Source organism: Mytilus galloprovincialis, chromosome 13 (genome assembly GCF_965363235.1).
Source record: "Mytilus galloprovincialis chromosome 13, xbMytGall1.hap1.1, whole genome shotgun sequence".
Taxonomy (NCBI): Eukaryota; Metazoa; Mollusca; class Bivalvia; order Mytilida; family Mytilidae; genus Mytilus; species Mytilus galloprovincialis.
This window is the reverse complement of record NC_134850.1, coordinates 53,318,678-53,341,846: the sequence shown is the minus strand read 5'-3', so window position 1 is coordinate 53,341,846 and position 23,169 is coordinate 53,318,678. Positions and strand designations below refer to the sequence as shown.

Below are 23,169 nucleotides of genomic sequence, written 5' to 3'. Positions count from 1 at the left end.
TTATTTTATGAAATTAAAAAACCTTAAGAAAACCCTCATAAAATATAACAAAGGACGCCGACAATATCACAGAATATCTTCACCCCAGAGTTTCAAATTACGATATAAAAGTAAAATCAAAACAATTCTTAACTCCAATTCAAAACGGAAAGTCTCTAATCAAATGTCAAAATCAAAATCTCAAACACACCAAACGACTGGATAACAACTGTCATCTCACATGTATTACTGACTTAATTCAGTCATTTTCTTATGTAGGAAATGGTGAATTAAACCTGGTTTTATAGCTTGCTTAACTCCTCATTTGTATGACAGTGGTATTAAATTTCACTATATTGACATCGATGTGCAAACAAAACAACCTGACATAATAGTAAATTAGTAAAATGTCAAACATAGAGGTACAGCATCATTGTATCCATATTTCCGAGTAGTTTCATTTTAACAATTTACCATTTGTACCGTCATACATGTAATGCCTACTACTATATTTTAAAAAATATTCGCAAAATGATTACCATATATATCAACAGATGAAGTTTCCAGTGAAAAAGTAAAATCTATAGAAACGTTTCATGCGACATTAACATCGGTTGAACTTTTTAAAGTGAACAATTTATGCATGGCTGTGATATATATTTCTTATAACCTGCATAACAATCAAGGATGGCTAAAAAAAAAGGACTAATAGACAAACGAAAGTACACATCACAGAAAATTAAATATTGAGCAAGACGAACCCCACCAAAAACTGGAGGTGAACTGAGGTGCTCTGGAAAGGTAAGCAGATCCTTCGCCATGTTTGACATAATTCTCGGTTTTTTTTTTGGAGTGATCACTCTAATAACATCAACATATGATTATAAACACTTTATACTATGTCAGTATTTGCTTCCAAGTCAATCAAAAAAAGAATTTTAACGGGATTTAATTTTCATTTTATATCGTACTAAATTAAATCATGACCATTTTGCACAGTCTAATTTCATTTCACAATACAAGATATAATTTTATATATTGTTTTAAAACATACGGTTCATATTTATCCTTTAATAAATAAAGAAGTTCCAAAGCAATATGTAGTTTAATGTATTATAACTCTGTAACCTCTCAAATTTAGCGCTGTCTACTTTTCAGTTGTCCTAATTTATATTTCAATGCCGCATTAGTTTCACTGTACAATAACACTTCATCAATCACTTCAAAATATTGGTCAAGGTAATTCTGCAAAGAAAAATCAAACAATTAAAAAACACAAACAAAATATACCAATCAAACTATAAAATAAAAACTGAATCTTAATAGAGTCTTATATGTAGTTAATCTTGTACTTCAATATTGCGAAAAACAATGATTGCCGCGAGGACTTTCTTTTTTTAAACGGTCTTTTATAATTTTGAAACTATACAGACTGATTATATTTAAGACCATTAACGCTGTAATTGTCTCCAAAACTTGACAGCCTGTTTCCAATATATATATATATCTTTAATGTGGTTCCAATGGTGTAGCATACGAAGACTTTACTATTATTCCGAAGCACTTTATTGTGATGTTTAGATAGTGCAATTGTAGAAGATAATATATATTTGGTTGTTCGTTTACGTCTTATTCTTTTGGATCTTACATGTATCTAGTTGTTCTTGGATTGTTTCGAACGTACCATTCCTATATATATCTTGAACACAGAAGGTTTGCTCTATTTTACTTAATGTAGTTTTTTGAAGCTTTTGATTCGGTCAAATCTGCTTTTTAAATCTTTTATATTTGAATTGAAAAACAAGTAATGTGTATTCATATACAAGTTCAACATATAACTTGGACACTAATGCTGGAATAAAGTTATCCTTACAAATAATCAAAATAAAAGTTTTAAAAAAATGATATTGTAAGAAGAATGTGGTGTTTTAAACATTGATTTATCAGTTATATCATCAGCATTTAACGTCCTTCCAATGTCATCTACATTCCTCTTAGATTTTGCTTAAATTTAACTTGTGTAGGTCAATCAGTTTTTGCTTTGTCCTATGTCCACTTTAATTGTAAATTTAAAACAAATTCAGGACGAACAAATAACGAGCTTATGAACCAATGAAATAACACAATATGTCTGATCTTAATGTCAAAAGACTCACTGCAGATGTACATTTCTCCATTCTCTCCCAGACTTCCGTTAACAGTGTGCAAAAACATTCTAAACATTTTTCTGATTGTGTCTGAGCAAACTTCATTAGTATAGCATGGATATCACTTGTCTTCAGAAGTATTAAACGAGCAATACTTCCAGTAAATCTAGTAATGTAAAAACAAAAACTTTGTAAATGAGTTTTGATAGAACTATTCAATAAGCCCTTGTTTTTTTTAATATTCGAGTATTCTGTTCTCATTTGATTTGATAGTAGTATAATCAAACCCTAAGTAGATAATGCTCAGATACTTAAGTGATTAAAATGTTGTTAGAGTGCCACATATGGAACAGTATTGCTTACACTTAGAGAGCACCTGAGATTATCATTGTTTTTTTTTTTGTAGGGGTTATTTTTTGTTTGGGTTCGTGTTAAGCAGTCTTTAGTTTTCTATGTTGGGCTTGTTGTACTGTTGTTTGTATTTTGGAGGTGTTTCAGTTTCTGCTATAGAATTAACAGTTTGTTTTCGACTTATGTGTTTGAATATTTTCAATTTCAATCAACAATATAGTATATACTCAGATTATTCATCTGAATCCAATATATCGTCCTCATTAATTTAAATTTCATTTGATCTTCCAAAAATTGTGAAGGAATGTCTACAGATTTAAAATGTAAATCTTAGTTGCCATTTACTTTTTTCAACGGACGAAATTTCAATATTTAGACTGAACAAGATATAGGAGATTGCGTTTCGAAAGTAAATTTTCCTCATTATTCATAATTTGATGAAATTATATACAAATGTCTTTAAAATATGCATTTGAATCATTTTTTGTAATTATGTTATCTTGTTTAACTAAACAACAACAAAAAGTTTTTTGAAAGATTTCGTTATATATGTTTTAATCATTGACATACCCGCGTTTTCTATTTGTTTCTACAGACTGATCTATGAATAAGTCAGATCGGTCATTTAGACTAGTATTATTTTCGACTAAATGAAATCATACCATTGTTGCCGACATCTCGTATGAGACAATTTACTAGTCAATGTTAATTCAGTCTTTTACCAACCCTTAACGCATGGATGTGGGTACTTAATAAAGGATACTATTAGCTGCTAACTGCCAGTTGTACTACGAATTGGAATATATGAGATATTTTCATAAAGTATAAAAAAAAAACAGTCAACTGTGAAGATACAGGTAAGTGAAAAACATGAAAAAAAACATCTTCTTGTTTTAAAATCATTCTCATTCTCAAAATGTATTTTACCTTGCTATTTCTTCTATCCTTCTGTTGTGAGACTAAAATAGAAAAGATAATTCCATATACACCAATTCCAAATTTAATCTATTATATGTAATGAAAATTGATAGCTTGTGTTATCTCACCAGAAAAAGTTTTGTAAGTGAGTATATTTATGAAAGAATGTTCTAGAAAAATCTGTTATCAATAAAACAATTGTCTATATTAATCATTTTGATATAAAAAAAATAAAAAGCCATCTTGTTCAAACAATAAGCGAATACAATAAAGTATACCTCTGTAGATCTGCTTAAAATTCCCTGTTCTATCTCCTTTGTACATTTCTGTCTATATGCCATAGAAAATGTAACACATTCACCTGGATCATTCCTTGACTGTACCTTTGCCTATTTCATGAAAATATGTATAATAATGAGAATTATTTCGACTGATGTTCGTAAATGTATATTATCATATTTTGTTTGAAAACAAGTATTGTTAAACGTATTACTAGTATATTTCATAGCCTGTTTTTCATTAACCCAGTACTATGCAGAGATAACAATTTAAACCAAACAAACAATATTCTGTACATACTCACACTAGGTAAAGTAACACCTTTGAAACAAACAAAAAAAAGTCTAAGATTCTCCCTGTAAAATGCATCAAGTTTCTTCCAGAAGATATTTAAACTATGATTTGTACTGGATTTTAAAAATTTTATATTTGAATACCAATTCCATGTTAAATGAATCAAAATTTCGCCAGGGAGAATTTTATATCATATTCTATTACAAGTTGTACTGTTACATTAAATGGTGTAGTATGTTATAGATAAAATATAATTTAGGGATCATCATTTTTGGTGAGGGCGGAAGGAATGTGTTCCATGAATGACAAAATGTATCTGAGATTAAAAATAATACAGCTTATTTTCATTTCAATCTGGTTTCTAGAATGGCCAAAATATTTGAATGCAATCGGAAATCTTTATACGACAGGAGAATGATGTTATGTATTTAACAACAAATTAGTGTCACATTAATTCCATTAAATGTATATGACATACGGATCAACACTACTTTCACATTATATACACATATAAAAGTTATAACTTACACGTGCTAATACGCGACAAAGACTTGTACACACTGATAAACAACTAGCGTCATCGACTGCCTGAAATTAAAATTGCACGTTTACTAATACATTTTCAAATGTGATGAAGACATGAAGGAGATAATAAAATAATTCAAAGTTGAAAATATTCTAAAAAAAGTCAAACAATATTCCAAATAAATCTATTCAGAAAACTAAAGATTAAGCAGTAGGAACTCCAACAAAACAAACAAGGTTAGGCTCAAGTGCCTTGGAAGACTAAGCAATTCTCAAATCGCGAAGTTTGGTACTTTTGTTTTTGTTTTACTTTTTCCTATACAAAACAAACGAATCTTTTGGTTTGGTGTTTATCAACATTAAAATAAAAGCATGTGATCTCCGTCTATTCAAAGCATTTGTTACAAACAAAAACTTACCGTATCAACAACCAAATTCACAATACGACTCAAAGCATCCTCAGTATTGATTGGAAGATCTGATATCACCTTGACAACAATAGACGCATCACATCCGTGTTTCACCATATTAATTGCACCTATCGCTTTACGCATTATTTCCTATGTGTAATTCAAAATATAAATAAATCAGACATAAAAGCCATACTTGCTAAAACTAAGAGGAAAGAGACTGTGTTACAAGTTGTAGGTAATATGATACATTAAAGTGGAAGGGAACATATAGAGGTATAAAAATAGTACTTGAACAACCTATTTCAGGATTTTTAATGCATTTTAATTGGAATTTGAAGGGGTAAATGCATAACATAGAAAACAAGAATGTGTCCAAAGTACACGGATGCCCCACTTGCACTATCCTTTTCCATGTTCCATGGACTGTAAAAATTGGGTAATAATCTAATTTGGCATTAAAATTAGAAAGGTTATATTATAGGGAACATCTGTACTAAGTTTCAAGTTGATTGGACTTCAATTTCATCAAAAACTACCTTGACCAAAAACTTTAACCTGAAACTCCCACTTTCATTTTCTATGTTTAGTGAACCGTGAAATTGGGGTCAAAAGAGTAATTTGGCTTTAAAATTAGAAAGATCATATCATAAGCAACAAGTGTATCAAGTTTCAAGTTGATTGGACTTCAGCTTCATCAAAAACTACCTTGACCAAAAACTTTAACCTGAAACTCCCACTTTCATTTTCTATGTTCAGTGGACCGTGAAATCGGGGTCAAAAGTCAGACCAGAAAACATAATGCCCCTCTACTATCGTAGGTGGGGCATAAAAATAAACATTATCCCATCATTAATCAACATCTGCCCATGTCGCATTCGAAACCGGAATTGAGTCTTGAATTGCAGTTGGCAGTTTGATTCGACTCGTCAGAAATCTATCGTTTAATCGGGGTTTTGTTTTCCAAGATATTGTCCTTCGACTCATGATTTAGCATCATATCTTTGCTTTATATACCTCATTTTATACATAAGCTTACTGGTGTTCTGTTTGTAATTTTGTTTTATTTAGTGCACAGTTATTAAATATGTACACACTTTTTCAAGCCTAGTATTTGTAAGTTTTCCAGTCACACGATCAAGGCTCTATGATAAGTTAAGATTTCATAAAATTACGTTTAGTCCTGCAACAAATTGACCTTTTTTAATTCATATCTAAGTTGTCTGTTGTTTGAAGGGTTTAATGTAGTTTTCATGTGTTTAAAAATATGTCTAACTTATTTGCAAATTGGTATGATGATTAGGAGTTTGACATACTGTATGCAGTATTTGGAAAACCTTTCGGAAGTTCCAGTCCGTATTGCTCTTCAAATTTGCATTTATTTGGTCTTTGTAACGTTTTTTTTTATTATAGCGTCACTGATGAGTCTTTTGTAGACAAATCGCGCGTCTGGCATATATTATTTTAATCCTCGTATCTTTAAGTTTGTATATAAATAAAATCTTTACAAATTTTAAGACACATTCGGTTAACAGATAACAGGTTGTTTGTAAGAAGGGACAGGCATGAAGAGACCAACTGTAAATTCCGAAATCGAATCGAACAGAATCAATGTAGGCCAACAAAATAACAAGATTACAGAAATTTGAAATTATTTCCCGTTTTCAAAATGCTGGCTTATGAATGTAAACAGCGATGATTGATTGATTTATGGTGTTTTAACGCCACTTTTATACACTGCATTTATACTATTTCGTGGCGGCCAGTTTTTATTGTCCCGAGAGCCCCGAGAAAACCACCGACCTTTGATTGGAAAACTGAAAATCCTAGTCAATTAAGATTAGAGTTGAGTGCACCCGAACGAGCGGGGTTCGAACTCACAACCTCAGTGTTGACTGGCTAGTGATTACAGTAGTAACTACTAAGACCACTCGACCACCAAGGCCCCATAGACAGCTACGAAGGGGGTAAAAATATATAAGGGGGGAAATGAAAAAAAATAAATAATATGTGTCCTGAATGTACTTGAAATATTTTCCAACAGAACGTTAATCGAACCACAAGAGGCCAATTCGGGCTTTGGAAATAATTATTCATCATGAAAGTAGCATTTCTATCACCTTATAATCTCATAGAGGAAAAACAAACTAGAGACTCTAAAGAGCCTGTGTCGCTCACCTTGGTCTATGTGAATATTAAACAAAGGAAGCAGATGGATTCAAGACAAAATTGTGTTTTTGTGATGGTGATGAGTTTGTACATCTTACTTTACTGAACATTCTTGCTGCGTACAATTATCTCTATCTATAATAATGAACTTTGCCCAGTAGTTTCAGTTGAAAATGTTAGTAAACATTTACAAATTTTATGAATATTAACTATAAAGGACACAAACTCCTTAGGGGGTCAATTGACCATTTTGGTCATGTTGACTTATTTTAGGTCTTACTTTGCTGTACATTATTGCTGTTTACAGTTTATCTCTATCTAAAATTTCATTAAAATTACCAATTCAGGAGCAGCAACCTAACAACGGGTTGTCCGATCCATCTGAAAATATCAGCGCAGATACATGTTGACCTGATAAACAATTTAACACCAGATGTGCTCTAAATGCCTTGGTTTTTGAGTTATAAGCCAACAACTGCATTTTACCCCTATGTTCTATTTTTAGCCGTGGTGTCCATCTTGGTTTGATGGCCGGGTCACCGGACGCATTTATCAAACTAGATACCCCAAAGATGATTGTGGCCAAGTTTGGATTAATTTTGCCTAGTAGCTCAGAGAAGATTTTTCTAAAAGATTACTAAGATTTACGAAAAATGGTTAAAAATTGACTATAAAGGGCAATAACTCCTAAAGGGGTCAACTGACCATTTCGGTCAAGTTGACTTATTTGTAAATCTTACTTTGATGAACATTATTGCTGTTTACAGTTTATCTCTATCTATAATAATATTCAAGATAATAACCAAAAACAGCAAAATTTCCTTAAAATTACCAATTCAGGGGCAGCAACCTAACAACGGGTTGTCCGATCCATCTGAAAATATCAGCGCAGATAGATCTTGACCTGATAAACAATTTTACCTCTGTCAGATTTGCTCTAAATGCTTTGGTTTTTGAGTTGTAAGCCAAAAACTGCATTTTACCCCTATGTTCTATTTTTAGCCATGACGGCCATCTTGGTTGGTTGGCCCGGTCACCGGACACATTTATTAAATTAGATACCCCAATGATGATTGTGGCCAAGTTTGGTTTAATTTGGATCAGTAGTTTCAGAGGAGAAGATTTTTGTAAAAGTTAACGACGACGGACGACGACGGACGACGGACGCCAAGTGTTGAGAAAAGCTCACTTGGCCCTTCGGGCCAGGTGAGCTAAGAAAATAACAAAATTAGGAATCAAACAATTTCATTATTTACAAAATCATCCATACATTTTGAAACTTTCATTATTTTACCTCTGTAGTAATCTGTGGTTGTGCAGAAACGGCACCAGGGGGAGCAGCAGCAGCAGGTGATTGAGTTCGTTTTGGCTTTGGTTTTGAACGTACTGCAGGTTTGTCTGTAGCTGGTGTCGGCTGCTAAGGAGACACAACATATCTTTGCAACTGTTACTTTTATAATTATTTGACCCATGACTGAATTTTGTATCTAGCTTTACATAACGAATGCCAATTCTTAAAATACACTTATTTTCCATAAATTCTGATAATTTTAATTCTTTTAACTAGTTTTGTACTCGGCCTCTCACTTAGCATAACTTAAGGTTCAAAAAGTTAATTTTTTTCACTAGTGTTGAATTCCAAAAGCTTTAATGTTTTGTGTTTTCTAAAAAAAAAAAAATATGTATAAAGATAAACAATTTTATGCTTAATAGTGTTCTTGAATAAGTGATGACTGATTCTGGTTAGTTTTTAATATACATTGTTGTGTCCAAAAAGACTTTATATTACAGTTACGTTTCATTGACCTAGTCTTTTACACACGGATAAGGTTCTTTTTGACATTTTGACATATTATATGTTGGGTTGTTTTGCTTACACATTTTTGTCAATATAATGTTATTCTATGTGACTGTCGTACAATTGAGAGTTAAAGATAGCTATACAACCATATATTTTTATATTTTTATATTTTTATATATTTGGAATACAAATATTTTCCCCTCAAGCAACGTTGGTAATCATTTGTTTTTGGATATACAAAAAAAATCATCACATTTGCATATGATTCTGCCATGTCAGCAACCTTAATTAGCTAATCAGTGCTAGTAACTTTTCTAGATTCTGTGCAACGTGAACAGGAATATAAGCATTACTGATAAGTACGTGTCTTATCAGCATATTCTAACACATCGTTTCATACTTATATAATCACTTATCAATTTAAAATACATCTTTGGTTTACTTTTTCTAATTTTGAATTGATTCTGAAGCAGGTCTCTTATTCAAGCACTATTAATCTTCTCTTAGAAATAATTTGTATCAGTAATCATTATATATTTAAAAGCATACCGTTTCTCTTGCTGCACGTTTCACATATCCAGGAGTCAGAGTAAACGAATGGTATGTAACAGGCATCTCATCTAACTAAAAAATACTTTTAATTAATAAACAATTTCCTACTTGTTTATTTGATTCATTTAAAATTCTTAAATTAAGTTTAAAGATGTTGTTTTTTACTATATTTATTATATATATTTTTTTTACAATATCAAGTTAAGAAAAATGATATTTTTGGAAGAGTGACGCAAGGAAACAATAATGTGTCTATGGTACACGGATCAGCACTATCATTGTCTGCGTCTGGCGTTCTACATTATAATCCTGGTACCTTTGATAACTATTTCTATGTTCAGAGGACCGTGACATTGGGATAAAACTCTAATTTGATATTACAATTAGAAAGATAATATCATAGGAAACATGTCTACTAAGTTTCAAGTTGATTGGACTTCAACTTTTTCAAAAACCAGCTCGACCAAAAACTTTAACAAAAACTTTAACCTGAAGCGGGACAGACGGACGGACCAACGAACGAACGAACGGTACAACGGACGGACGGACTCACAGGCCAGAAACATAATGCCCATAAATTGGGCATTATAAATAGGGCATTATGATTAGGGCATACAAACAATGTCCTTCTAGTATAAGGTGCAATGTTCATTGATTTATTTAACTTTGCAAATTAAAACTTAATCTCAGTCGTTTACCTTACATTTAAAATTATATCTCATATAATACAAGTGCTCTATATAATATCAGTTTCAATAAGACGAAATGTTTAATAATAATATTTCCACTGAAAAAATATAACACAGTAATGGAATAAAGGGCATAGACTATAGATTATATATTATAGCAGTTTCCCGGGGATCTTTTATAAGGAGGACAAATATATGTTGACACTTTCAGTTATAGTCTATAAATATCATCATTGGAATATAATAGTATTGTTTATATATTTCTAAAACTATGCATTTTGCCTTTTCTATACTTGATAAGAGTTATAAAGCATAGAGCTTTGGACAAAGAACATGTTGTAAGGAACGTGGAAGGCTATCAAAATCAAAAATTTTAATGGAACATACATGTAATGTAATTGATTGTGTTTAGGTGAATATCAAATCAATGTCAATTTATTACTATTATTTGTCTGTTTGTCTTTTTATTATTAAACCATGGCGTTGTCAGTTTGTTGTCTATGAGTTTGATTGTCCCTCTGGTATCTTTTGATCCTCTTTTAAATGTTTTTTTATGTCGATTATCAAGAGATTAATTGTTTTGTAAAACGTTTTTAATATCATTGTTTTTTTTTCCAAATAATCAAACGATTCTTATCATTCGAAGCAAAATAAAAGGAATACCTGGGAGTTGACGTTGTCGATTTAGATTGATGACATTTTTTTCTAACATTGTGTGTAACAGAAGTGAAAAAAACTTTGAACACCAATAAAATTACAGTACAAAAGACTCTCTATTGCATTTTGAAAAGATAAATGAAATATGAAAATGTTAATGCTTGAATGCTGTGTTTTGAATAGCTAAATAAGATATAAATATTTTAATGCATGAACCCTTCACATTAATGCTATGCCCAGATCAAGCACCAAACTCAAAAGAACCTACTGTCGACACAACTTGTATTTCTGGTATATGATCAATGTTATCTGGTCTACGTTGTGAAAACACAGACTTCTGCAGTCTCAACAGAACTTTTCTGTCATACGTTATTCTTTGAGCTGTAAAATAAATCATCTTATATTATTCACTTTTTATGCTAGCCTCCATAAAGAAATTCATTGTTTTAGACACATGAAATTAAAACAAGGAAAAATATCGATATAATATTCTTTACATCAACATTATTAAACTAAGCAACTCGTCGTTGGTTTGGTTTTTTTTTTTTTTAAGTATTTCACTTCTTGTTAATCAAGGGCCTTTTTGTAGTTTTCTGCATAGTTTTAGCTGTGCCCATTCTTGAATGTTAAACAATGCACTACAGTTGCTTAATCTTCGTGTTTGTGTCATTGGTTATCGTACTACTTCTTTTTTTTAATATTTTAAGTGTTAAATCTAGATTTTTAATAGATCACCCACATTACCATTCGCATATTAAATCATTGCATTCGTACCGATTTGCATTATGCGTTTTGTGTATTGTGCTCCACCTATTTTTATTTCAAACATGGCTGCATATGATTATTCCAGTAACACAAATGGCAAATAATAAAATATATGCCACACAGGCGCAGATTTAATATCACACTAACAATGTCAATTCATGAAGTGTATTAGAATGCATTTCCAGATTGTAACGAATTTGAGATCAATAACGTATTAGACATTTTAAAACAGTGCATTCTATTACTTAGAATGATTGGCTAATATATTATATTCCTATTACTTAAAAATATGTAGTTAAGGTCTAATCTTACTCTAAGCTCCAATCATTTAGCAAATTTATCTCAAAGTATAGTTATCAATCATTACACTACTAAATAATAAACGATATCAAAAGCAGCTATTATTAATTCAGTGAACCATATGATTAAGGTTTGTTCTCTTTTCTATTTTTTATTATGTGGTTTGGTGTTGTCTTTTTTTTTTTTTTTTTGTTTTTTTTTTTGTTCAATATAGTTAAGTTAAATCTAAACAAGGGTCGACAAATAGTTTTTTAATTCAATATTCACAATGCAGGCGAAACAAACGAAAGGTATATGTAATGGCGAAAGCGAACAAACAAAACCGTCTTAGGAATCAAACAACGACAGATAATCGTCACAAAAGCATAGAAAAACTAATAATTGAGGCAAAAATTAAAACAAAAACAGAATTATGAAATGTACCTTTAGTCGCGGCTACTGAATTGTCAGCGAGCGAAAATTTTGGTGACTCATTATTTTCATCCGAGGTTGTTGCTGCCGTCATGAATCGATCTTTTCTGCTTACTTTCGTTTTTTGTACTTTAGTATTAGTGTCAATAATATCCCTTGTATGAACTGACTAAAAATTAAATGGCATCAATTTATAATGTATATATTTGTTCTTTATACATACCTTATATTTACATAATGCAAGTTGCCTTAAATGTCTCCCAAGAACAATGATATCATTCAAAAGTATAAAAAGTGCTTCAAAGCTCTATCCAGATTTATGCATGTTGAACATTTTTTTGATAGCTCACAACTATTTCTATTTTGAGACATTTTTTTTTCTGTTCCGGGCTAGGAGTCTGTTATAGGTGTTCGTCTTTCCTTATTAGCCAAAATCTTCTCTTTTGGAAAGCTTTATCGTTTTTAAATCCTTAAAACGTTTATAAACTAGCTTACGAAAGGGTAAATGTTTTGCTCATAATTATTAACAGCCTTTGATAAAGGCAAGTTGTTTATAATCTTGTTTATTGGTCTTTGTTGGCGAGTAGTTACATTGGAATTCCAATGGAATTTTCTATTTTTGTAAATATCGCAAAGTGCAAAATGTTAGACGGAAGAACCCATACTAGAAAACGAACCCGAAGTAGTTATATTTATATCTTTTACAGTCCATCTTTAAAATACATTTATTAGGAAGCAATCGTCCCCAGAAACTAATTTAAAAAAAGGTTAATGCTGTATAATTACTTGGCATGAAAATCTCTTAAAATGTTTTACTCTATAATATGAAATTTGAATAAACTAAGAACTTACTTGTTTGTTTTTAACGGTTGTTGTTTCATCTACAGGATATACAAGTGGCATCGGAAAAGAAGCATCTGAACTAGAATAACGAGGATCAAGCAAACCGGGTTGTAGATCCATTACCATCTGCGGTTGAGTGTAATTTGGCACTGGAGCAACATTGGACATGAAATTCACATGTGATTGTTCTGCTGGGAATAATACATTCGATGTTGGGTAAACAAGTGATATAGGTACCGTTGGTTGGTAAACCGGAGTATACCCTTGGGTTTCAGTAGAAGAAATATTGCGCTTGGGGTATATATATCGTGGTGTAGGATTAGGTAATTGACCAGTCGGATATGTAGATACATCTGTTGGTGTAGTAGTTGGTTTAGATAATTGTCCAGTCGGATATGTAGATATAACTGTTGGATTAGCAGAAGTTGGTTTAGATAATTGATCAGTCGGATATTTAGATACAACTGTTGGTGTAGTAGTTGGTTTAGATAATTGACCAGTCGGATATGTTGATATATTTGTTGGTTTAGATAATTGACCAGTCAGATATTTAGATACATCTGTTGGTATAGTAGTTGGTTTAGATAATTGACCAGTCGGATATGTAGATATAACTGTTGGTTTAGCAGAAGTTGGTTTAGATAATTGACCAGTCGGATATAAAGATACATCTGTTGGTATAGAAGTTGGTTTAGATAATTGAACAGTCGGATATGTAGATACATGTGTTGGTAGAGCAGTTGGTTTAGGTAATTGAACAGTCGGATATAAAGATACATTTGTTGGTATATCAGTTGGTTTAGATAATTGGCCAGTTGGATATGTAGATACATGTGTTGGTATAGCAGTTGATTTAACTTGCATTGGGTAACCCAATCTAGAGATAGGTTTCTGTTGGGTATCCGTTTCTTGCAATGGGAACATGTTCTTAAATCCCAGATGAGACCTTAATGAGGGTGTGACTGTTTCGTGGTCAGTTGTTTGTTCTGAACTTGTTGTATGTGTATATGGTTGTGATGAATAAGGCGTAGTATTGAATGAGTTGACATGTAGATTCTCACTATTCGTCATTGGCTTATGTGAAAAAGTTACTTCACCACTTTTAACAGGAACGTTATTAAATATCATTCCACCATTTCCAGCATTTGAATGCTGTTCATTTTCCCGCAAAAAAGGAACATTACCACAGGTTTCTTGCCTATCCCTTTTCATTGACTGTTCTCTGAGATTACTAAGTACATCTGATCTGGGTGGAATTAAGGGCTTTGGTTCGGTTGACTCTTTGCGTGTTTTTTCAATCTGGAAATTCAAATGGAAAATTACTTTTAGAATAGTTATATAGTTGCATTTGAATAGAACCTGAATACTGGAATAATTCCCTTTTGAGGTTTTATTCTCAAACTACCCCAGTTATCAATAACTAGAAATATGTCTACATATGAGTCAAACAAAGCTGTATCTGTGATATCCTTAATTTAAAGTTTATGGAATTAACATGCTAAACACAAATTTTTGATTATACGTGAATTGAGAGGAAAAAGCCATCTGAATAGGGCACTTGAGATAAATGCTAATTTTTGTAGGCTACATACATAAAGGATGATTCTGTGTCAAATTTGTGTAACTAACAGTAAGGGAACCACAGCTGGCTTAAATTGTGATGTCGGGTTTTTTTATATATAGAAACACCTCAATCAAACGTTAAAAATATGTTGTCTGAACAAAACACCCAGCATCTGCATGATTTTATTCTCAAAAAGTTGTTTGTTTGAATCAGAGTATTTTTATGCTCATACATACCTCTTTGATGTTGTGATGAATTCTGGAATTTAGCTGCATTTCTCGATTATATGCAGATATTTCACTGAATTTCCCTGTACCTACAGTTTCTACTTCTAAGGTTCTTTTTGTCTGTCTAGCTTCAAACTTGGACTGCAGTTGATTTATAGATGTTCCTTCTTCGGTCTGTTTTTCCCTCAAAATTTGACGCTCTGGACGACTTGGATCCATCAAACCTTTCTCAAGAGTATCAGGTTCAGACCGATACATAGCTAAATTGTTTTGTGACTTTCTTAAAGGAATGAATCTGTCATTTTGCTTGCTGGGTGGTTCGTTGATCTTATCAGTTATGGTTGATTTATTTTCTATAATTGTTGGAGGAACCCATACTTCTTGTGTCGTCTCATCCTCATCTTCGCTCTCCTCTGATTGATATGTATATACTTTATTACGTCTTGATTCTTTCATTTCCACTCCTAGATACTTTTCCTTAGATAATCCGTCTTTACCGTGCTTTAGATTTGTCAAACTTCGGTTTGAATTTATTTTAGTCGCTTCATCACCTCTCTGTACCTTAAGACAAAAAAAATTGTGAAGACTAAACAACTAATATACATTCTTTTTTTATATTTCCTTAACAAAAACGTATATCATTTTAATTGAAATAGCTCTACATTTACAATCTCCTGTTTGATTGCACTATATAGCATTATTCACTATGTATGAGTCAATATTAAGCTGCTTTAAAAAGGTAAAAAAAAAACTAAAAATATTATTATTGTTATCATAAAGATATTTGAGAGAATTCATCAGCTTCGGATTTAGATAATGCATGCCTATTCAGCTATTTTGAATGCCAAATATTTTGAAAATAAAATTCAACCGTCAAAGAGCTGTTTAACTGAAAGGGACGTCAAAATAAGACTAAGGAATAATGCTTCGTATGAGGGCGATAAGTTTCCTCAAACCAAAGATTTCAAAAACTCCTTAACATCAAATTGCATTAAACACAGTTCGTTTGAACATGTGTGTACTAAAAGTATTGGCTACTGGCATGGTGATACAATGCTTTTGTAAATTTCTTTGTTTTGTTTCATTATCATTTTTGCTTGTAACATGTTTAATTTGCTCCTTTTTAAAAGATTACTTTTTAAGAACGTTTCCGAAATTATTTGTTTTCCTTTGAATGCTTTATCTCTTGATATAAACTGTGAATGTCTTGTGTATATTCAAATACATTTACCTATTACGAAAGACGTGTATAATTTCAAATTATAAAAACATAAATTGTTTAGTCTCAAATAAAACTTGTCAGATTTCTGAAGCTATTTTTTTATTGAATATGTGCAATTTTAGGTACTCGGTGCAATTTGGGTACTATGAAGTTAATAGTTTAACTTTTGATGCATATTTTGCTTTACCTGATCCACCGCATAGTTATTGCTCTTGTTTAAAGATGATAAGGTCAACAGCAAAGCTATGCTATGTTTACAGCAATCACTACCTCTGTCAAAATAATTTTTGTAACAAATAGTAAATATTGTAAAACATTTCAAATACAACTAATACTTTAGCTGTATTTTTTAAGTTACATTATCTATTAATTTAGTGTTTCTATCATAAAAAAACCCATAATAAACATTGTATAACATTCTTGGAGCAATACAATTATTAAAGCTCAGACAAAGGTTAAATTCCCCACACATTTTGGCTTATTTCTTTGGTTTGAAATGCCTTGATTATTTTACTTTCATAAACTAGTACAAATGTTTAAAAACATTGCAATTTCTAAGACTTATCTCCATTAAAGTGACTATCATTAGATTTTTTATCATGATACAACAATGTCCCTCAGATGTCAAAAGACAAATCTGCCTATATTGTATATATGGGTTTTACTTAATATGAAATTTCCACAAATAATTAGATTTTACAAGTCGAAAATGCAACGTTTTTGGTATGTTTATGTAAAAAAAAAACAATGTATAAATATTTTTCATAAGCATTATATGAATATCGAGTTTTAATTCCACAATTTTTAATTTGCATTTTTTTCTTTAATAGCATTTGTCAATGTTTAGGTTAAAAGAAGGAAATCCTCCATCGCACGATGCTAAGTTATAGTTACCAAGTATGACTCATTACCGTATTAAACTAACGAGTATCATTATTTTGGAGGAAAAAACTGTTGACCCTTTTTGAGGACATGAGTTCATGGGTTTTAGTGAAGTAACTGTGCATAGTTTCAGACTGTAGATTTTTAAAGATATTTAAGTAACTTGTTTTTTATTTGTTCGTTCCTCTTTTTTTTTACAATGGTGAGGTCTGTGTTTCTGTATATTTTTGATTTTGATTTAATTGACACCTCTGTATTTTTATCCTCTGTATTGGATTTACATTAAAACTTAAACAGAATGGAGATAGGCATGTCGATACATTTAATCATATCATGCTATACAAGTACCATACAGTTCTTTTTCCCGAATGTGATGTATCAAATTAGAATAATCATTGGGCTCGTATTCACACGAGAAACACAATGAATGCCACAAGGACAGTATGAATTTAGGTACATCTTTCCGTAACACTTAAGATAACCACTGGGTTGATATTGGTGTTTGTGTTGCAAATTTCATGTTTTCTATGATTTTTTTTTGTAGATTGCCTTTTTTCTTTTTGGTATTTTTTCGTTTCTTGCCATTGCATTTTTGATACGTTTTGGACTTATAAGTTTGACTTTACCTGTAGCATCATCCACCTCGCTTTATTCTACTAAAAACAAAGAAACTTACACATCACACGAACAACCGGTTGCGTGAATGCATCCATCATTTTGTATTAAACTCCACACAACCTCTAAATGTGTTTGACTGTTTTGACTAGACATACAATTGCATGTAACATAACAAAAGCCTTCATCAAGTTTGTGTACTTCAATTTTCTTTATTGCATTTCCTTTATATAGCAAGAAGCTATCCTCCTTCTGTATGTTTTGGAATCGGTCTAGATCGAACTCAGCAGACGATAAGATGTACGCATGTGCTTGCACATGCTCAACTGATGGCAAAGAGGATAAATCATCTGACCAATTTGATAACGATTTGTCTTTTATATCTGGAAATGTGAGGTCTGTCCCGTTCTTATTAATAGTGCGTTTACTTATTTCAGAAGGGGCGGTTGTCGTATGGTCAGGGATTCTACTATCAATTACAGATTTTGCCAATTTCCTGATATGGTCCAAGGGTTTGTTCTTGACTATTATTCCTTTCCTTCTGAAAAACTGTTTTATTTCGTCTGTTGTCCATGCGTCGATTTCAGATTCTATAAATGTACATATTTTTTTTTTGTTAAGCATGGCTATGATTATTCCCAAAGCGTCTGTTTCTTAACGTTGGTTTTTATTTAAAGTTGATACAGTTAGATGAAATCATGTTTGATAAAAGAGAAAACCATTTGATTATTAAGTAGTTAATCTATAATATCATAATAAATATGCAGTGTATTTTTCAAATGTGGTTCGCATGCTAATACTTTATATCCGTATGGTTCATAAGTGTTTCTCGTTTCTCGTTTAGTAGATTGGTTTTCCCGTTGGTTTTCCCGTTAATATGGTTTTACACTAGTCATTTTGGGGGCCCTTAAAAGCTTGCTGTTCGGTGCGATCAAAGGCTCAGTGGTAAAAACAAACCTTATTTTTAACTATAATGGTTTTTCTTTTACAAATTGTGACTTGGATGGATAGTTGTCTCATTGGCACTCATCCGACATCTTCTTATATAATACTCATTACTCATTTGGATTGCACAGTAGTGATATGTGGCTAATTTGACTATGTCCTAATTGTAGTATTAAATACCGAAATGTTTTTTGTTAGATCTTCAACATATAAGAATGACATAATTTTAGTAGGACGTTGAAATGAAATAACATTTCAACATCATAAATGGCGAAAACAATGTTAAAAACCACTTCTTGTAGTTCGTGCTGTCATAATTGGGAGATCAAAACTTTTAAAACATTTGATATACTGATAGAAAGTCTGAAAAAGTTATAAAAAAGGTACAAATGTAAAATACATTGTTTAGGAAATGTTTGCTACTCATGAAAGGAAATGTTACTTGAAATACAAGTCTTTTGGAATGTGACAAAACGGAAACATAATTTAGGAATGTTACTTTATAAGTTGCAGGAAATTATGCTGAGAGCTATTTATGTTAATTACAGCGCTGCATCGTTTAACTAAGATTGAACTGAAAGGATTTAATTGATTGATACCGAAATAATACTCTTCTCAAACGAAATTACCAGTTAAGTCTATTTCTCAAGAATTTTTGTTTGGAAGAAGACAGGGGTGTTATCTTACTTGATGGTTCAGAAGAGGTCTGTAAGTTTGAAAGAGCAGCTTCAGCTTGCTTGATTTTTGACAATAATTCATCTTTTTTCTTCTGCTTTTCTAACTTTTCTTTTTCTTGGAGGATTTTTTGCAATTTAAGTTCAAGAGCTTCAACTGATTTCTCTTCATCATCCGATCCTATGAAATCACTTCCAACGATTTCTTCCTCATCACTCATATTTCTGTTAAAATAATAAAAGTACAATGACAAATGAGCCTATTCTCTACCCCTATGCGCAGTGCCATATGTCTAACAGGACCTTTCTGGACTTCCGGAGCACCTGAGATCACCTCGATTTGTTGAGGTGCATGTTGCACAGTAGTTTTTCTACGTTGTGATAATGTAGACGGTTTAATGAAGTCACAAGATTTCTTTTTTGTTTTGTTTAGCTGTATCATTATCATTTCACTTTTAGTTCACTATTAATAGTGTTGATAAAACCTTGCATTCAGCTAGGTAAAGAAGTTAAAACTTTGAAAAATAAAACGGACATGGAATATTTGTCAAGGTGAGAACATCCAACCAAATTAAACTTATAAAGGTAATCATACTTCTTGATTAGCACAGAAAAGTGTTTATTAATATGTCATGCTCTTAATTACAGAATTCTTGTTTTGTAGTGATAAAATTATAACACAATGTTGACTGCTGTACCCTCATTTTTTACATTTTTACGTATAATGTCTGTTTTTTTTTGTTCACAAGTCGCTGTCATCATATTGATTTTTTTTGCGACTGTCGTAAAAGATTTAGCTAGCTTTAAAACCATGTTATAAGAAAATGTCTGTACCAAGTCAGGAATATGACAGTTGTTATCCATTCGTTTGGTGTGTTTGAGCTTTTGATTCTGACATTTGTATCGGGACTTTCCTCGGAGTTCGGTATTTTTGTTATTTTACGTTTTACCTGTATGAATAGCTAGTGTTGACGAGTTGTGCATAAGATAAATAAAGACGACCCATGATATGTTACTTATATAAGCGGCTATGTTCAAAACTATTCGTAATAAGGAAGAATATACGTGCAGTAGTCTAATCTATCATTTAACCGAGTGTGTCCAATTCTTGTTTGTAACATTTTTAATTAGTTTGGATTCTCATGGCGCGCTACTTTTCATGTAAGATGGAAAAATCTCAGAATAAAAAAACTTTTAAAATTAATTACCCGATGATGAAACATTTAGAAAGTAGTGACTTAGTTAGAGATCTTTTAATTTCCTAACAAAAAATAAAATCAATGTTTCTCTATCAAAAATCGGATGCGAGACATCAATGTCACTACCAGGTAAAAGACCAAATCCAACATTATTGTGTAAATATAAATTACATTTATGGATGTAATTCGCCGTACAAATTAATTTAAGAATCGATACTTTAAAAAATACATTGATTAATATGTTGGTAGGTCATGGGTCACATCACGTATAGTCCTGCGCTCTATAAAGTGTGCAACGAGTAATCACAATCATTATCATGAGAACTAGACTTAATATAATGACAAATCCTGTCAACTGATTTATAAGCGACATGTACATTTCTAGAAATGCTTTATTAAGTACTACATAACTTTGTGGTACCACCTCCTCATATATATATATAAGTACGTCTGCGTCAGTATCTCAGTAGCATGGGTTCGAATACCGGCGAGGGAAGAACAAAAAGTTTGCGCAAGCAAATTGTTTAGACGAGTTGTATATATGTGTGGTCTAGCGGGACGGCTGCAGGCGATTTGGTGTCACGATATCACAGTAGCATGGATTCGAATCCCGGCGAGGGAAGAACAAAAAATTTGAGAAAGCAAATTTACAGATCTAACATTGTTGGGTTGATGTTTAGACGAGTTGTATATATACATAATGTACACAGCCATGTATCACCATCATTGATGACGATCCGATGGATAAATCTGTTGTCGAGTTGTCACTGACTCAGACGTACTTATAAATATAATTATTTTCTGTGACTGTATCTTACATGTCTTACATTAATTTGTAGAATCCTTTACTATAGATAATTGAGCTGATCTGTAACAATAACATCTCCATGCCTTATATATCATGTACTGTAGTACGCCGCTAGATTAAAACTGACGAGGAAAGGTAACACACGGCCACTGAAAGCTTTATTATTGTAGAGCCCAGGTGGTCGTGTGGTCTAACGGGACGGCTGCAGTGCAGGCGATTTGGTGTCACGATATCACAGTACTGTAGCATGGGTTCGAATCCCGGCGAGGGAAGAACAACAAATTTGCGACAGCAAATTTACAGATCTAACATTGTTAACGGTTTCAATTCATCACTTTTACTAGTACTTTCACTGCTTTCACAGATCTTGTAATGTGACTTGTATATGATATATATACAATGTTTATGAATTTGGTATGATATATATGTCTGTTTGTTTGTCATGTTTGTGTATAACCATTGTCTTGGTATCAGTCCTGTAATTTTGGATTTCAAACCAATAAAAATTACTTACTTACTGATGTGATTCTGAATGACTATCCAGTGGCGGACCCAGGGAAACAGTCGGTCGAAATCCCCTTTTTATTTACGAGCAATGTACATGAATGGTGACATGTCATATGTTCGTACCCTCTTCCCGGCTTCTCTATCCTGGGATTGGATTCCTTCCTTTTAAACGTTGTTGGATCGGCCTCTGCTATCGGAAAAGAACCGTTGATTCTAACTAACAATAAAATGGCGTTTATTATGTTAATTTTATTTCATCTTTGACGAAGCATAAATATAATGTATCATTGGCGGATCCAAGGGGGGGGGGGGTCCGGGGGTTGGAACTCCCCCCCCCTGTTTTTTGGCCGATCAATGCATTTGAATGGGAACATATAGTTGAACTCCCCCCCCCCTTTTTGTCCTGGGTTGGGAACCCCCCTTTTATAAATGACTGGAACAGCCACTGTTTACGTTGTTGCCATAGTAAATTCATACAAATATAGTGACTGCACTCAGAACCTGGCAACCATTGTTTGAACAATCAGTATTAATTTACTTACTTTCATTTTCAAATCTGCAATATTTTAATATTCTTCAATTGTTAGATCATACTTCCTGTTTATACAGCCATATTTAAATCGTTATTTCTATTTCCGGAAAATCAAAACAGAAAATGCAAGTAGGGCAGGTATATCTGTATAATATTATCAATAAAAATGTCAGGTGTTGGGTGATAAATCGGATAGTCGCTGATTATATCATAGCAATTATTATTTAAAGTGGAGAAAGGATTAAGATATATATGTATATCTGCGCTTCTCGACTTTTATCAACTTTGTATAATTAAGTAACAAATTATGTTATTGTCTGACATAATTTTTATTGTATGACATGATTTGGCTGTAAGGTGTGTTACAGTTGCAGGTTTATTTTCTCTTAAACGTAAAAAGTTATCAAAGGTACTAGGATTATAATTTAATACGCCAGACGCGCGTTTTGTCTACATAAGACTCATCAGTGACGCCCAAATCAAAATATTGTTAAGCCAAACAAGTACAACATTGAAGAGCATTGAAGACTCAAAATTTCCGTTTTATACAATAATCATAAATAGTTTCTGAGATACATCGCTACATGTGAAAACCCCTTTTAACAAAAAACTCATTCACTCTAAAATAAAATTTTGAATCGTAACCAAAAAGTATACAGATCTTTAGATCAATATAACTAAGAAGTGTGTACAGTATAAAGCTTTAATCATAAATCATTTTTGAGATACGACGCGACATGTGAAACCCCCCTTTTTTTTTACAATAAACTCAATATCTCTAAAATAGAATTTTGAATCAATAATAAAAAGTATACAGATCTGCAGATTAATATAACAAAGAAGTGTGTAAAGTTTTGAGCAATAAACATACATAGTTTTTGAGATACGGCGCGACATTTAAAAA

The 23,169-nt window shown here is 32.0% G+C and overlaps 1 protein-coding gene across 2 annotated transcripts; it reads right to left on the bottom strand.

Annotated features, from left to right (window-relative positions):
* Positions 1-915: 915 nt before the first annotated feature.
* On the bottom strand, positions 916-22,360 carry LOC143057744 (uncharacterized). Of its 2 annotated transcripts, none has more exons than XM_076231126.1 (16): positions 22,276-22,360; positions 19,233-19,444; positions 17,662-18,190; positions 16,291-16,375; positions 14,891-15,442; positions 13,100-14,389; positions 12,260-12,416; positions 11,040-11,152; positions 9,423-9,497; positions 8,367-8,489; positions 4,913-5,053; positions 4,497-4,556; positions 3,674-3,784; positions 3,405-3,436; positions 2,136-2,292; positions 916-1,224 (listed from the first exon to the last, which is right to left on the bottom strand). In XM_076231126.1, exons 2-16 carry the CDS (start codon positions 19,438-19,440, stop codon positions 1,117-1,119), a joined length of 3,741 nt encoding a protein of 1,246 aa, XP_076087241.1. In that variant the 5' UTR covers positions 19,441-19,444; positions 22,276-22,360; the 3' UTR covers positions 916-1,116. The 2 variants fall into 2 exon arrangements, with proteins under 2 accessions (XP_076087241.1, XP_076087242.1); XM_076231127.1 differs by having other exon boundaries at positions 8,367-8,486.
* Between the last annotated feature and the right edge of the window lie 809 nt (positions 22,361-23,169).

Coding starts and splice junctions, on each gene's coding strand:
- LOC143057744 (XM_076231126.1), bottom strand. CDS start 19,440: ATGAGTGATGAGGAAGAAATCGTTGGAAGTGATTTCATAGGATCGGAT. Junction 12,417..13,099: donor CAACCGTTAAAAACAAACAA/GTAAGTTCTTAG, acceptor TTTAATTTTTAG/TCAGTTCATACAAGGGATAT. Junction 3,437..3,673: donor TTTTAAGCAGATCTACAGAG/GTATACTTTATT, acceptor TTTCTATTTTAG/TCTCACAACAGAAGGATAGA.